At 37.8% G+C, this 25667-nt stretch overlaps 1 protein-coding gene across 1 annotated transcript in view; it reads left to right on the top strand.

Moving 5' to 3' along the window:
• CNTN4 (contactin 4) overlaps nt 1-25667 on the top strand; it is a 999482-nt gene that overhangs the window by 750782 nt on the left and 223033 nt on the right. The window contains 1 exon segment of the mRNA XM_021070955.1: nt 4354-4449. Within this exon segment, the coding sequence (XP_020926614.1) occupies nt 4354-4449 (96 nt within the window).

Genomic DNA, 25667 nt, shown 5'->3' on the forward strand with positions numbered 1-25667 from the left:
AGAAAGGAAAAAAGAGAGAAAGAAAGGAAGAAAAGAAAGAAAAAAAGAAAGAGAGAAGGAGAAAGAAGGAAGGAAGGAAGGTAGGTAGGTGTCTTGGATTCTCATTTTTGTTTTCTTTAGATAACATACAGGTATTTTTTGTAAACTTAGCTCTTCCTCAGCTCTAAACGTTTAGTAATTTTCCAGATAGGAAATACATGGACATTTTTCTCCCTGCACTTTCTGATTTACTCTGCAGCCTGAATTCCAAATGTTTTCATATATTAAGGTTTTTTATTATTTATCACATGTTACAGCTTTAAGACCTTTGTTCACTTTTACTCCTCAAGGAATTTAGCTGCTAAAACACTTCCTCTCTGCTCTCAATGAGCTACACATTCCAACTATTATAGAATGTTTAAAAATGTTCATATAAAAATAAAGTGCTAATATGATATTCTATAGGAGAATAGAGGTTGATTATTTTCACAGAAAAATATGACATGAAAACATACCTGTCACAAAACCGTGTTTTTTAGTACATGATTTCTGGAAAAATTTATGCAAAATGCTGATGGATGAAATCAACCCCAAAATGTATTTTTTTAAAAACTCATTTGTTTGAAAAAATAAAATAAAATAAAGTCCCCTAGTCACTTGTCAATGAATGATACACAAAGCTGGAAAAAAAACGTTTTTAAAAAAACCACAGTACTTGGATATGAATTACTTGTTGTATTTATATATCATTTATTAGGCCATATCTTTAGTAACTAGCTACACAGAGCTAAAGGGAATACTACTCAAGTTTCATTGTTCAACTCCCTTCCTAAAAATGCAACGATCCTACTTTTTAGTAGAACTGTTTCTGATTGTTTTCTCCTCATTCAGCTACATCCTTTGCCCTTGATGTCTAAAATCTCCTCATTAAACCCCCTCATCAAGTGCTCATCCACAAAGAAAAGCAAAAGAATAGAAGATTTGGAATCAAATTACTGACTCATCACATTTGAGTTGAAATGTGGGTTTCTTACATATTCACTGAAGCACTGGAGATCATAAAATTCATTCAAACAAAACTTTTTTTTTTTTTGTCTCTAATATGTCAAGTACCTAGTTTGAATGCTTACTTTCACTGGCTTTTACTAAGTCAGCGGGGAAGTGACAGATTCTGGGGCTTGAGAGCCGTGACTTTGGAGAGAGGCAGATGACTTTATGTTCTTCCAGCCACTTTCTAGGTGTGTAAAGAAAGTTCTGAACGTCTCTGAGCTTCAGTTACATTGCCTGCAAATTGCAAATTAAAACTATCGTGGACTTAAATGAGACTATATGAAAATTTCTTAGCATGTGGTATGGCCTCAATACATTTGGTGGGTAGATGCAATTATTGATGCTGGTGCTACAGCCATAGTGACAGAACATTAACTATAATGTATTCTAACTAACTTTGAATGTCTGTTACTACTGATCATTACCTAGTACCAAGGCTTTGGAGTTAAAATGACCCTAAATACAATAATATCTCTGGAACTATTTCTGGGAAGGTCCTGGCAATGAGTGTCCATGTTTCAAAAAAATACCCATTCACATGCATAGTTCTTTAATTCAGAAAATTATCCTGTTGCTAGCAATTAGGATTTGAATGGATAGTTATATCTGAAAAAAACAATAATAGACATGCAATCTTTTCTTAAACTTGTGCATAAATATAGTGGAATTTGACTACCCTCTTTAGCCCTCTCTCTATAGTGCATTTTCTATTCAAAACCCATTCTTAAATGGAAAAATTGGAGTATGATTTGTCGCTGGATCACAGCATTCCTCAGTGGACAGAACAAATATATATTAAGCACCAAAGTTGTAGTATTAAGGACTTTGTGTTTTTCAAATATTACCTCAATTAATCTTTTCCTATCATTCTTATTTTAAAATAAACCCCACTTATTCTCATGTTATTCATGAGAAAATAAAGCCTTGTCCAAGGTCAACAACACAACTTGGCATGAGATGATTTTTCAAACCCAGATCTGCCCAAATGCTATCTTTCCATTCACTCTCTAGGTAGCGTTTACCATCTGGAATTTATTTCAGTTAACTACTAAGAATCTTATCTAAATATTTCCTCAAATACCAGATTAATGTCATTTTTCTAACTGCCCAAATCCTGTGGAACCATATAGATTCATAAACTAAAAAGGAAGAAAGGAAGAAACAGCAATATAGTTCTTGTAAGCTCAATAAGGACACTTAAAAAAATCATGGCATGCAATTTGCATGTTCTTTTCCATTTCTTAAGGTACTTCCTCTAATCAGAACCATGGTGGATTTTGCCGGGATAAGACTAGATCTCTATTATCCATCAGCTCTGAATTTTTCCTGCAACTCTGGAAATTGAATAAGATGTCTGTGCAGAAGCTTAGATGGCTTATTCTAAGAACCTGTATGCAGAAGTGACAATTCAGAGCGATTCAATGTTACTTTTAGGAATAGTAGTTTATAGTATTAATGCCATAATGAAGTTTTTAAACTCTCTGGTCTTTGAAGGTTTCTTAAACCATTTCCTTAAAGAGAAGGAAAAATTGGAGTACCCTTGTGGCTCAGTGGGTAAGGATCTGGTGGTGTCACTGCAGTGGCTTAGGTTGCTGCTGTTGCAAAGGTTTGATCCCCAGCCCCAGAACTTCCACATGCCACAGGTATAGCCCCCACAAAAAAGAGAGAGAGAGAGGTAAAAAAAAAAAAAAAAAAATGCCCTAACCTCACCTAGTGCTCATTGCATAAAAGTTTATTACATCAGAAATGTAATTTAAATCATGGTCTTGCTTGTTTTGTCCAGAGGATGTGCGTGTCCTCCAGATACCCCTCTTTACACCTCATCTTTGACAGTCTTTGGGTTCCCATGACTAGATATTATCTGTCAGTCCTGCCCACTCAGCCCTTGGGTCCCTACAGGGCAGAAGCTATGTTCTCACAATGTTTTTATCCTAAACTGGAAACCATATTTTTATAAATAGTTAATAAAAAAATACTGTAGGAGCTTAAACTTTGTGTAATTCCAGAAGACACTGGTAATCAAGACAATGTATGTGTATAAATTTTTTTTAACGTTATGCATGCTCCCTAAAACCAAGCCCGGGTTTGGAAACATTTCATTTTGTAACTGGAGGCGGGCTGTCCAGGTTCATTTCCTAGCTCCATCATTCACTGATGTTGTACCTTTTAACACATTCTGTATACCTCTCTTCTCTAGTCTGTAAAATGGAGACCTCAGTGGTGCTTAACTCATATAATTGTTGTTCAGATCACTTGAGATAGTCATCATAAAATAATTAGAAAATGTCAGCATGGAGGAAATAGTCAATAAATGTTACTAAACATTGGTGTGCACAGGTACAGGGCTTGCACCCCTACAGGACACATTTGGCTTAGAATAATCCTCAAATCCAGTCAGCAGTTATTACATCCGATGTTTTAGATAATTAAAAACACAATGACAATTAAAACACTCCTTTTTGATAGGATTTACATCTGGAATGATGAAAGAAAAAACATTTTTTGAAACTAATATGTCTGTCACTTTATTAGACATATGTCTTACATTCACTTATTTTTATTGAAAACCACATGTTTACTGATTCCACTGGTAATTTCGGGGTTTGTAATGTCTTATCTCTCTAATCAGATTTGACCTCCTTGAGGAAGGGGAGCTTTCTTCCAAATAGAAGTTAACTTGGGGAGTAACTTAAAAATACTTACAAATACACAAGAACTTTAAAATAACTATATGTGTGTATGTATACGTCTATTTGTACATTGCATGTGATGTGTGTATTGTGTGTGTGTAGAGAGAGTCATAGTCTAGATACATATAGTATGACAAACATAATTGTAGATAATGATTTGTGGAATGAACAGAATTGACCATTAGAATATATGAATTTACATTCTGATAATGATATTTAACTACAAAGAGAAGTTGGAGAGGTCACTTAACATCATTAAACCTCAGTCTCTCCATAAAACTTTCTGCAGTAATATAAATGTTTTCTCTATCTCTCTCTCTGCTGTCCAACATGGAAACCAGTAGCTATGTGTGACTTTTGCACACATAAAAATGCAGCTAGTATGACTGAGTAAATGAATGATACATTTCATCTGACTTTACCTGCTTTTAATCTAAGTCGGCACATGTGGCAAAGGGCTACCCTACGGTATAGATATAAAATCAAGGAGGATAGAACAATATCACATAAAAAGAGGCTTAAGTTGAATTCCCCTGGTTTGGGTGCTACAGAGGTAGCTTTTGAAATATGGGTGCTCTCCCATAATGTCTTAGGACTTTAAATTTTAAACCTTTTTCTCTATTTCTCCCAACAGATCTGGAAAACTTTAAAACAAGAACGAGAAGCACTGTGTCTGTACGCCAAGGTCAGGGGATGGTACTGCTGTGTGGCCCACCGGCGCATTCTGGAGGTAACTATCAATGCACTGAAATGTGCGCACTTCACTGGCTGCTATTTTTCTTGCTGATTATTCTCCCTCTTGGCACTAGCCAGGGGGACAGTGTCATTTGTAGAGAATCCCAAAGTCCCTCCGTGTCGAGGAAACATCATTGTCAATGCCTCCCATAATTAGGATAGGAAAATATCAGATTGTGCAAATGTTCCATCCCTCCACTGTCTATGTGGCACAAGGGGAAGGACACCTGAGTCGGTCAAATTCAGAATCCCATTGCTTGCTAAAGCCGTGTCGGTAAGACCACTAGCACTTCTTCCAACTTCATTATATTTAAAGATGGCCGTGCTTCCTTTCATCTCATTGATCTGTAAGAAGATCAGACCCAGAACCAAAGTCCCTTGGCCGCAGAATCCAAGATGACCTTGTGAGGGCGGCTCGTAGTGGCTAAATTAGTTAGGAATGCATTTGGTTGCAAGGCCCTGAAAACCCATTGACAGACTTGGTTTGGGTTGTTCTCAGACATAAGACTTCCGAAGATATGTCACGTAAAGCTGGCACCACTTCTTGGGGGTATCTTCCAGGACTAATGCTCTTTCTCTGGTCCTTCTCTGAAGTCCTTAATGCAGGGAATGGCTAAGGTGCCAGGTGTGCAGTGCAGAAAGGTCGAAATCGGAAGAGGCCAGGACAGATGTCAGAAGTCTTTTCATTGCAAGTTGCTTTTGTGTTATGGACATTTGCTTTATCTGAGGATTTTAAGTGCCTTTAATTGTCACCCCAGTGGCAAAAAAAAAACTGAAAAATCAAGTGTCTTATGCAGATACATGATAGCCCTAAAAAATCAAAATTTTGGTAATAAAGGAGACTATGGACAGACTCTGTGTAGGTAACTTGCAGTGTGTCTGCTAAAGGGACTAACGACTGAAAGGCAAATCTGACTACACATAGAGAGTTCAGTGGTGTGGAGGTTTAATAGCTAGTGGCATTTTTTTAGGATTCCACTACAGTTTGTACTAACAAGATGGGTAAGCTCCATTTGTGGTATTGCTGGCTAAAGTTTAATTTGATATCTATTTTCCTTGTTATAACCTTAATTTTCTCTGGCTTTACATGTACTTAAGAAAGAAAATACTTTACACTGATAATTTGAAAGCATTGTTTTATTTTTGTCCTGTCTTCAAAAGTTTTAACTTTTCCTTCTCACCTAATGTCTCAGCTAACATTTTTAGCAGGAAATAAAAATAAGCAAAAAAAAAAAAAAAAAAAAAAAAAAAAAAAAGGCTTGCATTTTAAGCAGGATGAATAGAAAAGCAGGTAGTCGAGGCACCTCCCCCCGCAACCTGCCAAGACTGGAGGGAGAATATGGAATTGTTAGGACTCTGGCTATTTGAAGAGAATCCAGGTTAGATTTCAGGAGTTTCTGTTGTAGAAAATTGGCTTTTTCTTTAGGACTTCATTTTTCTTTCAAGTTAGTATCAGATCCATTACATTTGGAGTACAGGACATGAGTTCTGGTCTTTGCTCTGTTTCCAATCATTTGATATTAGGCTACTATGTTCAAATGCTCCATGCAACACTTATCTCTAAATGAAATGATCAAAAGCAATCTCTCAGACCCCTTTTAGCCCTATCCTTTCATAATAATAACTGAGTAAAGACTGAACATAGTTATCAAGTATGTTTGCATTATTGAAGTCCTGTCCTTGCTATGAGGAAACCAATTACTGGACATATATTTACATTAAAAGGATGTTCACTCACACTAAGAAGTCACTTGTTATTATGAAATCTGACCAAAATAAGAGTGGAGGATTTTGCTAATTTTTCCTGCTGTCTACCTTAAGTTTTCACAACATGGCAGCAAATCTGAAAATTAATCTGGTAGCATATTGAGAAAAAAAAAAGTCCCCCATGACTTCTGGTATAATATCTTCCGGAAAGACAGAACACAGGAATTGCTGCTGTGCTGCTCCTCAATGAGGTACCTGAATACCTTCCCCTTCCCACAGAGAAATATATTAAAAATTTCTGTAGACAGCCACTGAAATACGCTTGTCTCTGCTGGCAGCAGTCAGCAGCTCTGAAATCCCATTCCTTGAGCTGTGCTGACATTCCTGACAGTCTTGATGGTGAAAGACAAGGAAATAAATATTCTCATTATGGGTTCTATTAGAAACAGTGAGCTCAAGTAATACTGTGGGCAAGGCACAAGGCAAGGAAATTTGCAAGGAAACAACCAGGTGGGTCTGGAAGGTTGTAAAAGAGCATCGCAGATGTCCATCAGTTTGGTGCAATGGAGTCAGTGATTATCTGATGAAATCCCACGGTATTTATTCAAAATCCCCCTATGCAAACTATATAGCAGTGATTCTCTCATTGCATCTCCAGGCTGTGACCACCTTAAATCTGGCGGAATCACCAAGAACCCATTGGACGTCTGAGTATTTTAAACCCAGCATATGGTATCCCAGTTTCTATTGTAACAGATCATGCAGAGGAAAGGAAATGAGTCAGCCTTTTATTATATCAGTGGGATACGGAGTAATGGCATGAAATCCATTGTTAGGGATGCTTCATGTCTTATTTCAAAAGCTGTGCAGTGTCAGACCTTCTTAGGGTAGCATAGAAATGAGCAGCGATTAATCTATTTTGAGAAGCACTTCTATCAGTAGGTATTGCCAGTACCCTTCCAATCACAATGTATAGTATTTTCCCCATCCCTTGGTTAATTTCTACAAATTCAGATGTGATGTCATTACATAGATTGCACTATTAAATCTTAATCCAAACACCAAAAAATAAGAAATCACTATGAAGGTTGGGGCTCTGGATGTCTGTGATACTTCATATTTAAAACGAAGATTTTATGATCCAGATTTTTCACCTTGCTTTCTATCAGCTCCAAGGTCATTTGGCAGCAGGAATTCATGATCTTTAGCCAGGCACTCATTAAATAGGAATAGAAACGAGGTACTTTGAGATTCTTCCTCCTTGTCTACTCCTTGTCTACCAGCCAGCTTACTCACCACTGAAATCTCTATGAATTGTTCATCAAGGGAGGTTTTTGTTTCCTCCTTCCTTTTATGTGTCACCAAGATCCTTGCTACTCCAAATGTGGTTCATGGGCCAGAAGCATCTCTCTCCTGGAAGTTTGTTAAAAAGGCAGAGTCTTGGGCCCCACACAGGGGCTACTGTATTGGAATTCGGATTTTATTAAGATTTCCAAGTGATTCACATGTGCATTGAAGTTTGAGAAGCCCTGAGCTCTACCTGTGGTTCCCGCACATACCTCTGACCTCTGGCCAGGGGTATACAAGAAGCTGGTGCATCGCCAGGGCAGCATGTTCGAGCCACAGGTGCACAGCCTTTTCCTCTGGATATTCTGATAGCATAAACTGGGGTGAGTTCCCCAAAACTATTGTTCTAGTTGACTCTGAGGCAGTACCAGCTTTAAGATCCACCCACTTTTCTCACCTTCTACAAAAGTTCCCCCTGCTGAGGTGGAGGGCTTTGATCCCCACATCAAACCCAAGCAAAAGGGTTGGACCTTTCTTACGTCAAATTCATATTTAAAGTAATTGAGGAGTTCCCGTCGTGGCTCAGTGGTTAACGAATCCAATTAGGAGCCATGAGGTTGTGGGTTCCATCCCTGGCCTTGCTCAGTGGGTTAAGGATCCGGCGTTGCCGTGAGCTGTGGTGCAGATGCGGCTCAGATCCTGCGTTGCTGTGGCTCTGGCATAGGCGGTGGCTACAGCTCCGATAGACCCCTAGCCTGGGAACCTCCATATGCCACAGGAGCAGCCCAAGAAATGGCAAAAAAAAAAAAAAAAAAAAGACAAATAAATAAATAAATAAAGTAGTTGAAAATACAATATAATCACCTCAGGCTTGACCTTGGATTCCTATATTTTTGACGTTGTTAAGAGAGAGGAACAACGAAGAAAAAACTGGCTTTGTCCAAGGTATTAATATTAAGAAGTAGCATTTTACATTTAGATAGCTCTTACAACATTATTATTAATAAAAATGTGCCTTCATAGAATACAAAAAAAGAAAACCACATGATTCTGATACTGAGATTATTTTTGTCATTAATGAGTTTTAGAAAAACTACCTATAATTGTCTCTTTTGATGTTTTTTACACAGAATATATCCCCGCTAGAGTTAGATCCCGTTCACATGGCACCAGATTGAGAGACCTTATAAGATAGTATCTGGAGATTTCATTTTGGTGTTTGTAATGCTTTAGTTTACATTATGTTACCTTTTCATCCTCACAATAATCCCATAAGAAGTAAGGACATGCATTTCATAGATAAGGAAATAGAAGCAAAGAGAGATTAAGTGAGGTCACACATTAATCAAAGGCAAGTTCAGGAGTTACCTTTGCCTAGAATGTACCTCTTTTTTTACAGCCAGGAGACAACCGTACAAATAGCTATTGGACTGTGTGCATTTGTTTTTTGTGTGCCATCCCAGATCAATCAAATATGAAATTTTTGTTAAGGGTTCCTCTGGCATCATTCATAGTTTTAAAAGCACTCCAGATGATTCTAATATGCAGCCAGGGTAGCAAACTCATGTCTCTGCCCTACAAAATCGAGTAGGTCTTGTCCCAGCAAAACCTTTCTATTTGTGAACATCTTCAGGTCCCAGAAATTTGATTTGATCTAAACGTGTCATGAATATTACAGCTTTAAAAGAGTCAGTCACGCCTTCCCACAGGATGGTTAATGCATCTGGTTATTTCATCTTTGCTATAGGACAGAAGTAAAAGCATGGAACTAGGACACCCACCTTCTAATCCTAGCTCTGCTATTAACTTACTTGAGCCAATTATGTAATTCCTGAGCCCGGTTCTTTTTCATCTCTCCTCATATGCTCAGCTTCCAGCATCAAGATGTCACCTTCAGAATCCAGCTCACCCAGTTTCTTAATTAGTCCAAACTATGCTGACAGGTCATTGGGCCAGGACTAATCCGCGATGCTAAAGTGAGCATCCTTTATGCCCAGAATAATCTTCAAGACATCTACATTCTACTCAAGAATGTATAATGAATAAGGCAGGGAATGCCTAGTTCCCCTCTCCATGACTTAATCCCACTCCTCTCCCAATCTGGACCCTATGTTTACCAATTTTTCATAGCTTTAGGTTTTCAGGTGTGTCTGTATTAGCTCTACATACCAACCGACTCCACTGAATCCAGACAATTCAGCTCTTGCCTTTGTGTTTTCACCAAAGTTACAGCCAGATTCCATTTTAACCTATCTCCAAACCTCAAACCTTTGGATTCTGAATATTGTGACCTCCTGGAGGTCCAGCTACCAGGCCCCACCCACCATCTTAGACCCCCTTGGGTACTGACATCTTACTTGGCTCGGTTCTGATCTTGTCACTCTGTTGTCTGGACAACTGGTTGCCTTCCTCTGGAAGCAATCCCTCCACTTCGAGCTTATTCTCTCTACTTTCTCTCACCAAGATTTCAGGCTTCCTCTCCTTCCCCATGTCTTCTTGGTTCCCAGCATAACTCTCAAATCCTCACACAAAGTCATGCCAGCCACATGGAATTTATCTTTGTCCCTTAAACTTATCCTGTATGTTGTAAAGATAAAAAGGCTTGATAAATGCGGCAGCATTTTACACCATTTAAACATCTGAATATTCCTGATTTAATAAACTCGGCTTGGTTTGATTTTTCAGTTACATATGGTTAAAATTAAAGTTAAATCAGGAAACTGCTTATGGAAGACATACGATTCTTGATTGACATTCATGTACCAATCTTAAAGTAGGCAAATATTTTTCAGATATGTCTTCCAAGAGATTCATCTGGAATGTACATCTATTATTAACATAAGCTCATCATGCTCTGGCATTGTGGCTTTCTTAAAATGCTGAGTTAGCCATGCTTCTAACATTTTAAAATTGCTTTTAAAGACTCAAAATGACAGTTGAAGGAAACTCTACCAATAGTCTTCTCATAGGCCAGACCCTGTTTATCTTTGTGTTTGCATCTTCCATTAGTGTGTAGAGTATGTGGGCTCCACTTCATTTCCTTAGAAGAAGTAAAGCATCAGGTGGACCTCAGAGAAGATGAGATTTTTTTAAATATCACTGGGATTTTTTTTTTAGACTAAAGAACATAGTCTTCAGCTTATTTTATATGGCATTTTTTTTAAAAAAGTGATATTAGACATTTTTAATCGGTCATTAGAGTAACAATCACTTAATTGTCATAAGAAGCTAGAGAAGAACCCCATTCTAAGTATAGTAATCTCCTTTTCTGGCTATAGTGGGGACATGGGTAATTGAACATGTCTGGATGAAGGGCTGGATAAAATCAAATACAAATAATATTTAAAATGCTAGTTAGGGCAGCATTGAAATAATAACTGTTGTTCCATTCTTCAAGAATATTACAGATCGAACTTGGGTAAACCACCTTTTATAATATTATTTCTATGGAAAAAGATGCATTCTAAGTACCATTTCTAAGCCCAAAGTATAATATATTCACTTGAATTGACATCTTTTGAAATTCAGTGAAGAAAGGTTAATATTGAGTTCAACATCATAGTACTAGGTTGCCTTTTTTAAAAATCCAGTGTTAAATATTCTTAAGGAAATGTTTTTCTATACCCCTTGATTCTACCACGTTCCTACAAAAGATATGAACCTGGATTCTTTTATCTGAAACGTAGGGATCCATTTCCTCCCTTTTTTCCTCTTGTCATTTTGTCAGTCAGAGGAGGTGATAGTACATGAGTGATGTAATCAGCAGGGAGTGATGTGAAACAGTTTAGAAGATGGTGCTTTCCTCTGTGCAGTAAATCTACTTTATCTCCTTTTTTTTTTTTTTTTTTTTTTTTTTTTGTAATCCACTGAGAAAAAAAAGCCACATTGATCAGAGACCACATATATAAACTTGTCTGACTTAAGTGGCCTGGTGGAGTGTTTCATGTTTGGGAGGAGAGGACTCTGGGATTATTTGCCCTTACCACTCCAAAGGCAAGCCCCATGTCTCTCAGCCATGAGATGATGTAGCTCACAGAACCAACAAGGGAAGCAGGAGGGGAAATTAGGCCTAGAATTTCTAGAAGAAAGGTGAGCTTCTCCATCTCTAGATATGACAAGAAAAATTGAGGTGAATATTTATGATGTCCTTTTCCACAATTGGTTATGCTTATTCTCTGACACTACTGACATACTTTTGGCTTTTTAATTTTCCTGTGAACTCTTGAAAATAACTTTAATGTTTCATGACTATTCTTTTGAGTGCCTCCATATCAACAACTCTATACTTATGAGTAGAAAAAGTGGGTTTGTGAAATATTAAGCCTTCCCTGATCATAGAATAATTCTAGGTCTTATATTACTGAGCGCCAGCCCCCAGTTTTTTTTTTTTTTTTTTTTTTTTTTTTAAGGCTGCACCTACATGATATGGAAATTACTGGGCCAGGGGTTGAATTGGAGCTGTGGCTGCAAGCTTATACTACAGCAGCAGCAATGCCAGATCTGAGCCACATCCGCAACCAATGTGTCAGCTTGCAGCAAGGCTGGATCCTTGACCCATTGAGTGAGGTCAGGGATTGAACCCTCATCCTCACATACACTATGTTGGGATGTAAGCCACACTGGGAACTCTTGCCCACACCCATCTCTTAAATTAACCCATATAGAGAACTGCTGATCTGTTTTCAAAGAAGAGTTCCCAAGGAATGGTAGCTGTAAGCTTTCTACCTTAATTATCTTTTTTGTTCTAGTAAGAGAGAAGTTTAAGACTTTTTCGCATCCAAATCAAGTCCCAGGCAATGGCACTTAGAAATAGTCTCAGCTATTTAATAACTAGCTGTTAATTAAATTTCCTTGCATTTAGTAGACTAAAGAGGATCATTTAGTTTTTAAAAAACAGCAGAAATACATTTTAATAATTTTTTTATCTCTTTTCCTTCTTTGCCTTTATGTAAATGTTTCCATGTTCTTTATTTGGCAGAAACTGAGGATTTTAGTTAGTTAATGATGGCCCTAATTACCCAGCTTCTCTCCTGGTAGTTACTCTGTACTTAATTTAGTGATAGGCACTGTATAACAGTATTTGTGGATAGATTTAAATGCAAGCTGGGGAGGTCTCTATTTTCTTCTTAAACATCAAATAAAAAAAAAATCAAAGTGATTATCTTTAAGTTTGATCCTTAAAATTGGAGGACCATTAATCCATTAGAGTGAGGGTCAAACACATTAGCACCAGAAGGAAATGGCACTTGGAAAGGGAGATTTGATCCATAAAAGCCAAATTATCTACAAACCGTGATCTTTCAACAAAGCTCAACTGCATGCACAATAATTCCCTTTTGGATGTATCTTGTCCCAGAAAGCAGTGAACAGTGATACTGTGTAGAAACCCAGGCACTGGTTGGGGATGTGAGAAGTATGGAGGTTTGAAAAACCCCTTTCTCATCCATTAGAGTGTTACCAGGGATGAGCCAGCCCAAGCAGAACAAATGATCAACACTGGTCTTTCAACAACATGAACCTGGCTGAGATTCTCATAAATAATCTAGTGGCCAATCCCTGCAGGATGTATGGGAAGCATTCTTGTTTTAATACCCACTGGAAATATGAAGCTCGTCCTTTCAGCTAAAAAAGAAATGAGCCACTCTTTGGACACATTTTCAGCAACAAATCAGTGTTTTGTCAGGTCAGTGCATCATGATGTTACATTGAATTAAGCAGGATGATGGTGTGGTTCATAGAAGGAGGAAATGCTGACTGCATCCTAGAAATGTGGAAATAGACTCAGTTGGGAGATCAAAAATTAAAGTCTTAATAGTGGAATATTCACTGCTGTCAGGGATCTCCTTCCTGTGAATGTGATGGTATGAATAAGAAGTTGGCCTTTTTTCTACTTTGCTTTTTAAAAATTCATTCAGTTTAGATTTTAGACATTTAGGGGGAAAAAAATAACTGGAGTAGGCCAAATCAAAGACCAGAAACACAATGCATTTGGACAAGCAATGTTCGCTGTTACAGGCAAAGGGATGGACTATGGCATTTTGTCTAAATGTGGAATTATAGCTTCTGATTTCAAAAGAAGCGATTTAATTAAATGGCTGTTTATTCATGAAAAACAAACAGTATGGATGAAAACCTTTTTAACGAATCACGCTTATCTGAGTTAACTATATTCGCTAACAGTTTTGGCACTGGAGGCATATAGGATGAATATAAAATTTCAGATGAAGTCATAATTGTTATATAGAGAGACCAACTCTGCTTCCAAGATGAACTAAAAGAAATGTTACAATTTAATGCATAGGCCGATGGGGAGAAGTTCCGTGATGTTTTAGGCAGATCTTGGCTACTAATAAAACCATGGGCGCATTCTATACCAAGCCAAGAAAGCTCTTCCCATTTCTAACAGTAAGACACCCTGATTTTTTCACATCAGCTGGTCACAGGTTAACACATTATCACAATCCTCACTCTCAAAATGAACCCCTGGAAAGGAGTTGTGTTATAACAACACTCCACAGGAATCCATAAATCCATATGGCAGGCACAGCTGGAAAGATAGTTGTAGTTGATAACATAGCATCTCAAAAATAGCCACAGAATCTCTACTTTGTGAAGTAATTTGGAATTTGTACACTTTTGCGTTCCCTCATACCAGCCTACACTGGGGAACACCTGGGAAATGCAGCAATACTTCAGATTTATAGGTGTTTGAAGCCCAGCTCCTGTCACTTCATGCAAAGTCAAGTTTTCCTTTGAAAAGTTCAATAGGATGTTAAAAATAAATAGTAGCTGATTTAAGTATCATATATTTTTTTGCCATTTGCGGTTCCCGCTTACTACAAAATGAGGCAGGTATGATGTGCTTCTGAAAGCAACACCTAAATATGGTAGAGACACCCGTATGCCTTCTCTGTAAGTTTTGCTGCCTTTCAAATTTGTTCACTATATTGCAAGCCAGGATCCCTTATCAGTGTACAATTCCAGTTGACTTCACTGAAACTGTTGTGATAAATGAGATGTATGATTGGGTTCTGATGGAGTATATAAATCAGAATATTGAGCTTGAATCAGAATATTGAGCTTTTTTAAAAAAAAAAGTTCAAGTATTGAACTTTGGCAGAACCTTTCATATGCCACGGGTTTTGGCAGACATGGCAGATACAGGAGTGAGCAAAACCAGAATAATTCCTCTGACCTTGGGACCTGCATGCAGATCTGCTGGGGAGTGAAGGGTAATCGGAGAGTCATGCTAGGATGTATGCTCTTAATGTGAAGAGGGAGAGGAACAGGGTTCAGTGATCTGATCCTGTAACATGGAAAAATGGGGCATAGTCTCAGGGAACGCTTCCTTTCAGAACTAGCTCTGGAGCTTAGATTTTGAAAGATGAAAGAGTAGGAGGAAAGAAGGAATAATATTATAGACAGAACAACAGTGCTTAAGTCTGGGGTGGGCAGGTTGTCTGGCCATGAGGGAGAGTCAGTTTGGTGCGACCTCCAGAGCAGCAGTAAGAAAAGTCTCAGCTTGGGATGTAGACTGAGACTCGGGTCAATGTGGCAGTAAAGATTGGGATGTTTAGAAACTAGAAATTGCTAAAGATTTTTTTAAGTAGCATTGTGAGATGGGGGAGGAGTTAGGATGGAAGGCAGTGTTAAGTCAGGTTCTTGGCAGCCAAGGCTTGTTTAATGAAGATGCAGCTTTCTTCGAAAAACAAAGAAAGAAGCAAAATTCTTGTCAGGCTAGAAAATAACTGTCAAAAATTGCTTGAAGAATTACCTATAATTGTAGCAGACTCTGGGTTGAAAAATGACCATCAGATACTGTTTTGGTCCATTCAGGCTACTACAGAATACCACAGACTAGGTGGCATGTAAACAGCAGACACTGATTTTCACAATTCTGGAAGCTTAAAGTCTGAGATCAGGGAACCAGCAAGGCAGGTGAGGGCTTTTGTCTTGGCTTATTATGGACACCCTTTCTTCATTGTGTCCTCACATGCAAGAAGGAACAGGCAGCTCTGTGGGATCTCTTTTATAGGAGCAATAATCCTATTCGTGAGGGTGCCACCATCATGACCTCCTCACCTTCCAAAGGCTCCATCTCCAAATACCACCACATTTATGGTTTAAGATTTCAAAATATGAATTCTGGGGAGACACAAACATTCAGACTAGAGCAGAGACTAGTAGCTAAAGAACTAAACTGACAACATGGAAGATAGAAAGGACATCTTTAAAGGCTTCCAGCAATAGCCACTTTGTTTCTCTCTATCAAATATATATCAAATCTAAACACCTAATTTAAGAATCTTATGCCAGTTCCCATGTGTAAGGAAAACATATTTCTTAGGAATCCAGAGGAAATATTCTACCATACTTACCAACACACGCACATCATATACCATCTTTCCCTCCCCTAAAAATTATGAGGAAATCAACAATCTTGGGAGTTCCCATCGTGGCACAGGGGGAACGAATCCAACTAGGAACCAAGCGGTTTCAGGTTTGATCCCTGACCTCGCTCAGTGGGTTAAGAATCCAGTGTTGCCATGGGCTGTGGTGTAGATTGTGGACTTGTCTCAAATTCCATGTTACTGTGGCTCTGGTATAGGCTGATAGCTGTATCTCTGATTAGACTCCTAGCCTGGGAACATCCATATGCCATGGGTGTGAACCTCAAGAGACAAAAAAACAAACAAACAAAAAATCTCAGCTAATGCTCTAAGGAGAAAAAAGCTAACATAGCGTATTGGGTATGGACACAGGAAAAGGGTGATACAGTTCACTCTGAAGGTGGAAACTGAAGCAATGGAATGTTCCATCTCAATTCCTCAGAATTTTACTAAATCAGTGATAGCTAGATACCAGGATTGCAAAAGAAAAGTGAATATCAAACTGCCTTAAACTTAATAGCTGAGATGGGGATTCTGGAAGTCCCCAGCGGTCAGTTTGAAGGAATAAAAGGATATACCCTTTTTGGTTCATGAACCTAAGACCTGAGTATAATCACAACCAGTGTTGATAAGCAGAGGCAAACAGAAAAATCTGCCTCATCATGGTGACCTAAGAAAATATTCAGTGATTAAAAAAAAAAAAAAAAAAAAACGGAGGGGTAGAAGAGGGGAAATGTCAGCTATTGCTTGAGGATACAAAACAAAACAAACACCACAAATGCATGTGAAAGAGATGCCTTAAGAAAATACAATAAAATTAAAAGATGCATCTGCTTTGTGCCTTCAGTCAAGTACACAAAACATGGAATCTATGAAACAAAGATGCTCATGTGAAAAGAGAGCTGACTCTGATGTAAACTGGAGTTTAAAGGGCCCTGACAAAAGTTAGAAATGAAAGAATTAAAATCTGTAATACAGACTCAGTAAAAAGCCAAGTGTATATTGTAGAAAATTGAATTCCAAGACATGGAAACAACCTAAATGTCCATCAACAGCATGAATGGATTAAGAAGATGTGGTATATATACACAATGGAATACTACTCAGCCATAAAAAAGAACAAAACAATGCCATATGCAGCAACATGGATGGAACTAGAGACTCTCATACAGAGTGAAGTAAGTCAGAAAGAGAAAAAAAATACCATATGATATGACATATCTAGAATCTAATATACGGCACAAATGAACCTTTCCACAGAAAAGGAAATCATGGACTTGGAGAATAGACTTGTGGTTCCAAGGGGGAGCGGGAGGGAGCAGGATGGATTGGGAACTTGAGGTTAATAGATGCAGACTATTGCCATTGGAATGAATAAGCAATGAGATCCTGCTGTGTAGCCCTGGGAACTATGTCTAGCCACTTATGATGGAGCATGATAATATGAGCAAAAAGAATATATACATGCTGTACAGTAGAAAATTTACGGAACACTGTAAACCAGCTATAATGAAAAAAATCACTATATAAAAATTTAAAAAATAAAACAAGGAAAATTGAATTATTGATAAGCATGACTATAAAGTTTTTTTAAAATACAAAAGGAAAGTATAATTATAAAGAATCTTCATAATTATGGAAATTATGGAGTAAAGCTCCAATCTATATATAAAAATGTAATTGATAAAGATATTTGATCAGTATATACATACAACTTTATTTTCTATCAATGCATACTTACCATTTTATATTGTACATTCTCCTCTTTGCGAGGGAGACAAAGGTTGTGATTCTTTATAATTAAAGAAAATAAAGATCTTGGTAGATATAAAAACAAAATATGTACTTTCCAAGGTTTTGGAGATAGTTCAAAGAAACTGTAATTAATTAAACAAAGGGGAAAGGGAAGAATGAGAAAAACAGGAGTTCCCATTGTGGCTCATCCAACTAGGATCCATATGGACCTGGAGTTGATCCCCAGCCCCACTCAGTGGGTCATTGCTATGGCTGTGGTGTAGGCCAGCAGCTGTAGCTCCAATTAGACCCCTAGACTGGCAACTTCCATATGCTGCACGTGCAGCCCTAAAAGAAAGGAAAAAAAAATGATGAGAAAAACAGTATAAATAATACACAGAAAAAGATGACAGACCTAAGAGGATGTGGCTTGTGACAGAAAATATAGAGGTATAATCTCCATATTTAATGAGTATATAATTGAATCAAAAATCTGTGTGATCTAACCAAAATGTGAATGCATTTATTTCAAATAAAATGTCTATTACCCTAATAAAATAGACTTTAAAATAAAAGAGGGTAGAATTATTAGGGCCATGTTTATTTATGTGTAAAAACATTTTTTAGTATTAAATGCACAACCACCAAGGAGACATTCCAATTATTTTAAACATAATAAAACAGAGGGTCAAAATTTATAATGCTAAACATTTGGAAATACAAGGTGTAATTACTAAAGCACATATTTTATGTAACTTGACAGTCTAATAAATAGAAATAATGATACAAAAACTTTGAATAAGGGAATAATAAAATATATATTTATGTACTTGCTTTTCTAGTGCCCGTGTAATGCTTATTTTAATAGGTTATATATTAAGCCAAGGAAAGAAAATTTCAACAAGTTGAAATTATACAGATCAGGTCTTATTTTCTGCCACAATGTAGTTAAACAAAAATGAGCCATAGATCAGTTTTATACAATAACCAAAATTTTTTTAAAAAACATCAACACATGCAAATTTCAAGACTGTTTTCTAGTATTTACTGGGTCGAAGCAGAAATAGAAACCATAATTTATCGATGTTTCCAAACTGAAGAAATCAGAACAGATCTACCCTTACAAAATTTATGAACAGTTTACTCTAAAGCAAGTCACTCACCTTAAATTCATTAATAAGCAAAATATTCTGGCATCAAGATCAATAAACTAAGTATTCACCTCATTAAATTAAAAACAGAACACAAAACAAACCTAAGGGAAAATAGAAGGAAAGAAGGTAAAGGTTGAAATTAGTGGATTAGAAAATAGAAACAGTATACAGGAGACAGCAGAGAGGAGTTTTGAGAGACAAAAAAAAAAAAAAAAAAAAAGTAAGTACAAGTATTCTTCCCAAAATGTAATCAAGAACTAACAGGAGAGATACAAAGAAAATATAGTCTGTCTTCTGTGTACATTGGTTTCACATCCTCAGATTCAACCAACCAAAAAATGTAAAGATTCATGGGAAAAAAAATCCAGAAAATTCCAAAAAGCAAAGCTTGCTGTTTCCTTAGCATTTACCTGTGTATGTAATTGGTTATATAGCATTTACCTAGTAAATATGTGTAGATATGTGCAAATATTACACCATTTTATTTAAGGAATTGGAGTATCCATGGATTTTAATGTCCCAGGAGGAATCCTGGAACCAGTCCCTCACAGATACTAAGTTAAAGGATAACTGTACACAAAACTAAAAATTAAGAAGAGCAAGCAATTTTGCATACAAGAATTAAAATCGCAAGAGAATCCTATGATCATTTGAACATCTGGATGAAATGAACAGTCTGCTGAGAGTATATTAACAAAATTGAACCAAGAAAATACAGGAAATCTGAATAGACTAATTACCATGGAAAGAATTCAACATTGCTGAGAATTATTTTTTTCAAGTACCCTGGCCTATACATTTTATAAATAAATTCTTTCAGAGCTTTGTCTTGGGAATGCTGGAATGCAGGTTCAATCCCCGCCCATGCACAGTAGGTTAAAGGATCTCGTATGGCTGCAGGTGCAGCTTAGGCCACAAGTGCGGCTCAGATCTGATCCCTGGACCGGGAAGTTCATATGCCACAGGGCAGCCAAAAAAGAAAAAAGGAAATTTCTTTCAAAAAGTTGAGGTAATTCCCTGCCAAAGGATTTGTTTCAGGGCAAAAGAAGAGCAACCAGTTCATTTTATGAAATGGGTATAACCCTGGCACTAGAACCTGACAAAGACAGCTAAAGGGAGAAATATTCTCACTTAGGAATATTAATAACACTTACATAGAAGACACTATTTTAAAACCTTTACATGAAAGGCTCCTTAGGGGGAAACTGGGGCGGGGGGGGGGCTTCACATAAATTAATTTATTTCTTACAAAAACCTGATGATACAAGTGCTGTATATTGCCATTTTATAGATGACAAAACCCCTGGAATATTGTTTAAGTCAATATGATTTTCCTCAACAGCTCACAACAACCATTTTTGGATATGTATATGAATGAGCAAAAAGTGTTGAAAGTATAGATCACTTGGAAAGAATTTTACTGAATCCTTCCCATAGTACAAAGTAAAAATACAAAGAGTCATCAATTAAAAACATAATGAGATACAGAAAGATACTTCTATGTCTTGTTAAATTATAGCCAACACCCAAAGAGGGTAAGGGACAAAAATGAAACAATGCTGCTAATTACTGAGGCTGGATGATACATGAAGGTTCATGATACATTATCTATACTTTTGTCATTGGTAAGTGTTTGAAGATTTGCGTAACAAAAAAAACTTAAAAATAGGAATGTATAGTTAGATTTAGTGATCTCTCCAAGGTTGCTTCCAGCCCAGATTTAGGTGATTCTCCATTGTCAATTACCTCTTTTTCCATAAAAGTATTTTTGGCCCAGCCTTTGGGGGAAGAAGCTGTTTGCATTGCATGGAGTAGTTTCTGCAGTGCATGGACACATGGGTTTCCTGCAAACCATATAGCTGTTTTATTACTTATTTTCCATTTGAAAATCTCTCCAGTTATTCAAGTTAAAATAACTGTCCTTGCACCTCTGCCTTGTGAGATGGTTATCACTGAAAATGCCTGGATTGGCAGTAATCTGCTTTGTTTCTGCCTGGAACTGTTCTGAATCTCCAGTGGCAGACCTTCACAGTGTTAGTGGGGCAAGTGTGCAGTGATGTGCATTAAATCTGCACTGAGAAATGCTCAGATGACTTGACTTTCTGCAGGGAATGGAAAAAATATACATATAAACACCCCCATTCCCAAATGGCACTGTAGCCTAGTTAAGAGAATTGCCTGAGGTGGAGTGCATTATGCTAAGAAGACTAGTTCATTTTCAGGTTAGAAAACTTTAAATTCAAGTTGACACAGCTTCTCTTTTCATTTCCATTCTCATCTCAGCTGGGGAAATGTGGCGTTTGTCACTGAAAATCAACCAGTGAAATCAGGGATTGTGGGGGTGGGGTTCAGGGAATTGGTAGTCCAAAGCCTGAAAGTGGTTGTGATCTGAAATATGTCATGTTTTATTTTTATTTTTATTTTGTTTTTTTAGGACTGCACCCTTGGCGTATGGAAGTTCCCAGGCTAGGGGTCAAATCGAAGCTGCAGCTGCCATCCTGTGCCACAGTCACAGCAATGCAAGAGCCACATATGTGACCTACACCACAGGTCATGGCAACACTGGGTCCTTAATCCACTGAGCAAGTCTAAGGATCGAACTCCCTTCCTCATGGATACTAGTTGGGTTCATTACCACTGAGCCACAGTGGAAACTCCCTGCCATGTTTTAATTTGTAGCAGAAACCATACCAAATTTACTTTCCAATGGTAGACCTTTTCCTTTTATTTTCAACAAAATCTCATGTACCCAGCAGCAATCTTTAAAAGCAAAAATGCAATTAACACAAGTTATCTCATGATGTACCAGCATTCCAGACAGCTCATAAACAATTAAAGGCCAAGTCTGAATTAAATCCAGAGGTTCAGGGCTAAGTACATTAGAATAAAGAAGAGAATGCTGTTCTTCCAGTTTTCTGACCATGAGCGACTTTGTTCAATAAACCTCGTATTAGATGCACCACGTATGACTTTTCCTGTTTTAATATCAGTGTGGATCCATACAGCTTAATGTATAGAAGTGTTCTTATAGCTATTGTACGGGAGGAAAAATTTCCACTCTTATCTCTAAATCTTTGACTGGTCTAATAATTAAATTGGTGTGAGACAGATTAACAGAAGAAAAACAAATTTTGTATGTACAGAAGCCCATCAAAATATGAGATCAGGAGTTCCTGTCATGGTGCAGTGCAAACGAATCTGACTAGGAACCATGTGGTTGTGGATTCAATCCCTGGCCTCACTTGGTGGGTTAAGGATGCAGCATTGGCATGAGTTGTGGTGTAGGTCGTAGATGTGGCCTGGGTCCGGCGTTTCTGTGGCTGTGATGTAAGCCAGCAGCCATAGTTCTGATTAGACCCCTAGCCTGGGAATCTCCATGTGCCACAGGCAGGTGCGGCCCTAAAGAGAAAAAAAAAAAAGAGAGAGAGAGAGAGATCAAATAAGTAATCAAAATCAAAGCAGGGAGCTTTTCTACATTTTAGACAAAGAAACAGTAAGTTTGTGAAGAATTGACAACACAGAGAAGTTTGGGTTTAAGGTAGTAAATTGGTAAAGAAGTTTTGGTTTATACATCCTTCTTGGCCCTAAATTCCTTATATCTGGTGATAATGGATGACTCTGTACCTTTGGTACAGTGTATGTTTCACATGGGAGGTTTATTTCCTGCTTTGAGAGGGACAAAGGATGGTCAGCATGTCTTGCTTCCAATGACTATTTCTTTCTTTCTTTCTTTTTTTTTCCTTGTCTTTTTAGGGCTGCACCTGCGGCACATGGAGGTTGCCAGGCCACGGGTCGAATCAGTGCTGTAACTGCCAGACTACACTATAGCCACAGCAGCGCAGGATCTGAGTTGAGTCTTCGACCTACACCACAGCTCATGTCAAGGCAACGCCAGATCCTTAACCCAATGAGGGAGGTCAGGGATCAAACCTGCATCCTCATGGATACTAGGATACTAGTTGAGTTCATTAACCACTGAGCCATGACAGGAACTCCAATTTCTGAAGTAATTTTAATTCATAAGAATCAATATGGCAGCCTGGCACACTATGGGGTGCCATAGTCTGTTGTTCTTCACTATACCAAAATTTTCAGATTGGCTAAGACAAAAGTCACCTTTGCTGCATACAGGTATCTTTAAAATGAGTTACAAGGACATGGAAGTGCTCTTCTGGACACTCTCTCACACATGCATCTCCCTATTCCAACAGAAGCTGGAAAACAATCCAGGATTAATTAATGGAAGAGTCAATTTGCCTTTATAGATAGTCTGAGACATATTAAAGTTTCGAGGGTTTCTGTTGACAGAATGGTAGGATGTATTCACCATTCAGACCCTGTACCTTGTAAGAAAAAAATTAAGAAGCATTTGGGGCATTGACCCCAGGATGTATAATTTAGGCATGGCTCTTGTAAGCTGTTACCTCTTAATCACTCAGGAGCCACAGCTCTTGAAGCCACTAATGATCCCCTGCTGACGACTGCTCTGCTTGCAGTTCTGCCTTCAACACATCTGTCAGCACCACATCCCAAGGGGACTCTGTGAAAGTTGGAAATCTGACATCCATGCATTAACTACCCTGTGACTTTGTCCATTAATAATGGACTGTCCCGCCGCTGTAAGCGAGTTTCCTCCCCAACACTGACTGCTTTTCCTTTAATGTGCTACTATGCCTGTCATCAGAGAGACGGCCAGAGAAAAGACATCTGGCATCTGTAACTCATAGGGGGTTCATAAAAACTAAAGCAGGTAGATTGTTCTCTCAAATGAAGTTCCTGGAAATTCTGAATGATGAATGTCGTGCTAATGGCCTCCTTCCTCTAGCTTTGTGACAGCCTGTAACTAGTTTAGGAAAAAAGAAAAAGGAAAAAACTCCACCCACACTGTCACACACATTCTGCCTTTTATTGAAGAGATTTATTTCTAATTGTTAGGTTGACTCTTTGGAGATAGAGCCCAATTATCTTGAAAATATTATTTCTTTCCATATCTGCTAAGGAACCGTCCTAGGTTGTGACAGCTACATATGTTGTCAAGACCTATTTTCCAATTAATTGTTAAAAAAGAATTCTCTGAACTAAGTCAAAATTTCCTTTAAGATGTTAGCTGGAGTGTTTATTAATTTATCTTAGATGCAGTTAAAAACTAGGGGCAAGAAAGAGAAAATTGGAAATCCACTGGGTCAAGATGGGAGGTTTTTGCTTTCCTCCAAAATAAAAAATTGGGGGAGGGACAAAGAGGTGATCAAAACTAAAATGTGTTAGACCCCTGGTAGGCAAATGATTTTTTATTTCTCTAAACTCATAATGAGAGGCTCAAGGCTTCCCTTTACAGGTTACTTGTCAAGTTACTGTAGGAAGAATTTACCCCACCCAGAATCTAGAACAAAGCTCTAAAACTTTCAGAGACCACACCAAAATTGAATTAAAGTGAGTCAGATATAACTCTACTCAGTATTCTGTAATAACCTATCTGGGAAGAGAATCTGAATAAGAGTTGATATATGTATAAATGAATCACTGCTGTATACCTGAAACTAACACAACACTGTAAATCAAATATACTCCAATATAAAACAAAAATTACATTAAAAAGTAAAAAAAAAAAAAAAACAGATAATAGGGAATGGTGAGGACTCTGGAGAGCATACACATCATTTAAAAGGGGAAACTGATGGGGCTACAATGCACCCAGAGGAGTGTTCATAAACCATCGAAATGGCACGGTCTTTGTGGGTCACATTTGGCAACTGACTCACTCAGGGACATGACTGACAGAGCAGTTCCAGACATTTCTCTTCATTGAGTGTCCTGGCATAGTCCCAACGATAGCTCCAGGGACCTTTTTAAAAAGGTTATTTTCTGTTTTTCCACATGATATTTTAGGAGCAAAGAATTGAGACTCAATTACGTAAGTGTAGAGATCTCCTGACTTAGAAGGTCAGCGTCTTAAAAAGGAGCCAAGAACTCTTATAGCATTTCTGTAGGCATAGCTTCCAAAGTCCCCCAGAGGAACAAGTCCAGTGATGAGAGTCATCACATCCAGAGAAGCCCAGCACGGTGACCTTCCACCAGATACATATGTGTAGTTCATTTGCATTCTTCCCAGCCAGATGCTGGGTGCCAATGCTGGGTCATTTTTACAATAACGACATTGCCGGGATCAACAGTTGGCATTTCACCTTCAACATGTTTCTGGGGTAACAAAGCCACAATGGCTTTTGTTATGTTAAGCTATGTCATAAATGGCTTTTGTCATAAATGGCTTTTGTTATGTTAAGCTATGTTCCCTCTATACCCACTTTCATAAGAGATTTTATCATGAATAGATATTGGACTTTATCAAATGCTTTTTCTGCATCCATTGAGATGATCAGATGGTTTTTTACTTTTCTTTTGTTAATGTGGTGTAAGACATTGGTTGATTTGCATATGTTGAACCATCCTTGTGAACCTGGGATGAATCCCACTTGGTTGTGATGTATGATCTTTTTTTTATGTTATTGGATTTGGTTGGCTAAAATTTTATTGAGAATTTTTGCATCTATATTCAACAAATATAGTCTCTAATTTTCTTTTTTGGTAGTATCTTTGTCTGCTTTTGGTATTAGGGTGATGGTGGATTCATAGAATGTCTTTGAGAGTGTTCTTTCTTCTTAAACCTTTTGGAATGAGACTAAAACTATTGTGCTATTTGAGTTCCTGTTGTGACTCAGTGGGTTAAGGGCCCAACCTTGTCTCTGTGAGGATGTGGATTCGATCCCTCCACCTGGCTCTTTGGATTAAGGATCTGGTGTTGCCTGTAAACTGTGTCATAGGTTGCATATGTGACTCAGATCTCAGATCCATTGTTGCCATGGCTGTGGCACAAGCCCACAGCTGCAGCTCCAGTTTGACCCCTAGTCTAGGAACTTCCACTTGCCAAGAATGCAGCCATACAA

The sequence above is a fragment of the Sus scrofa genome, chromosome 13 (assembly GCF_000003025.6).
Source record: "Sus scrofa isolate TJ Tabasco breed Duroc chromosome 13, Sscrofa11.1, whole genome shotgun sequence".
NCBI lineage: Eukaryota > Metazoa > Chordata > Mammalia > Artiodactyla > Suidae > Sus > Sus scrofa.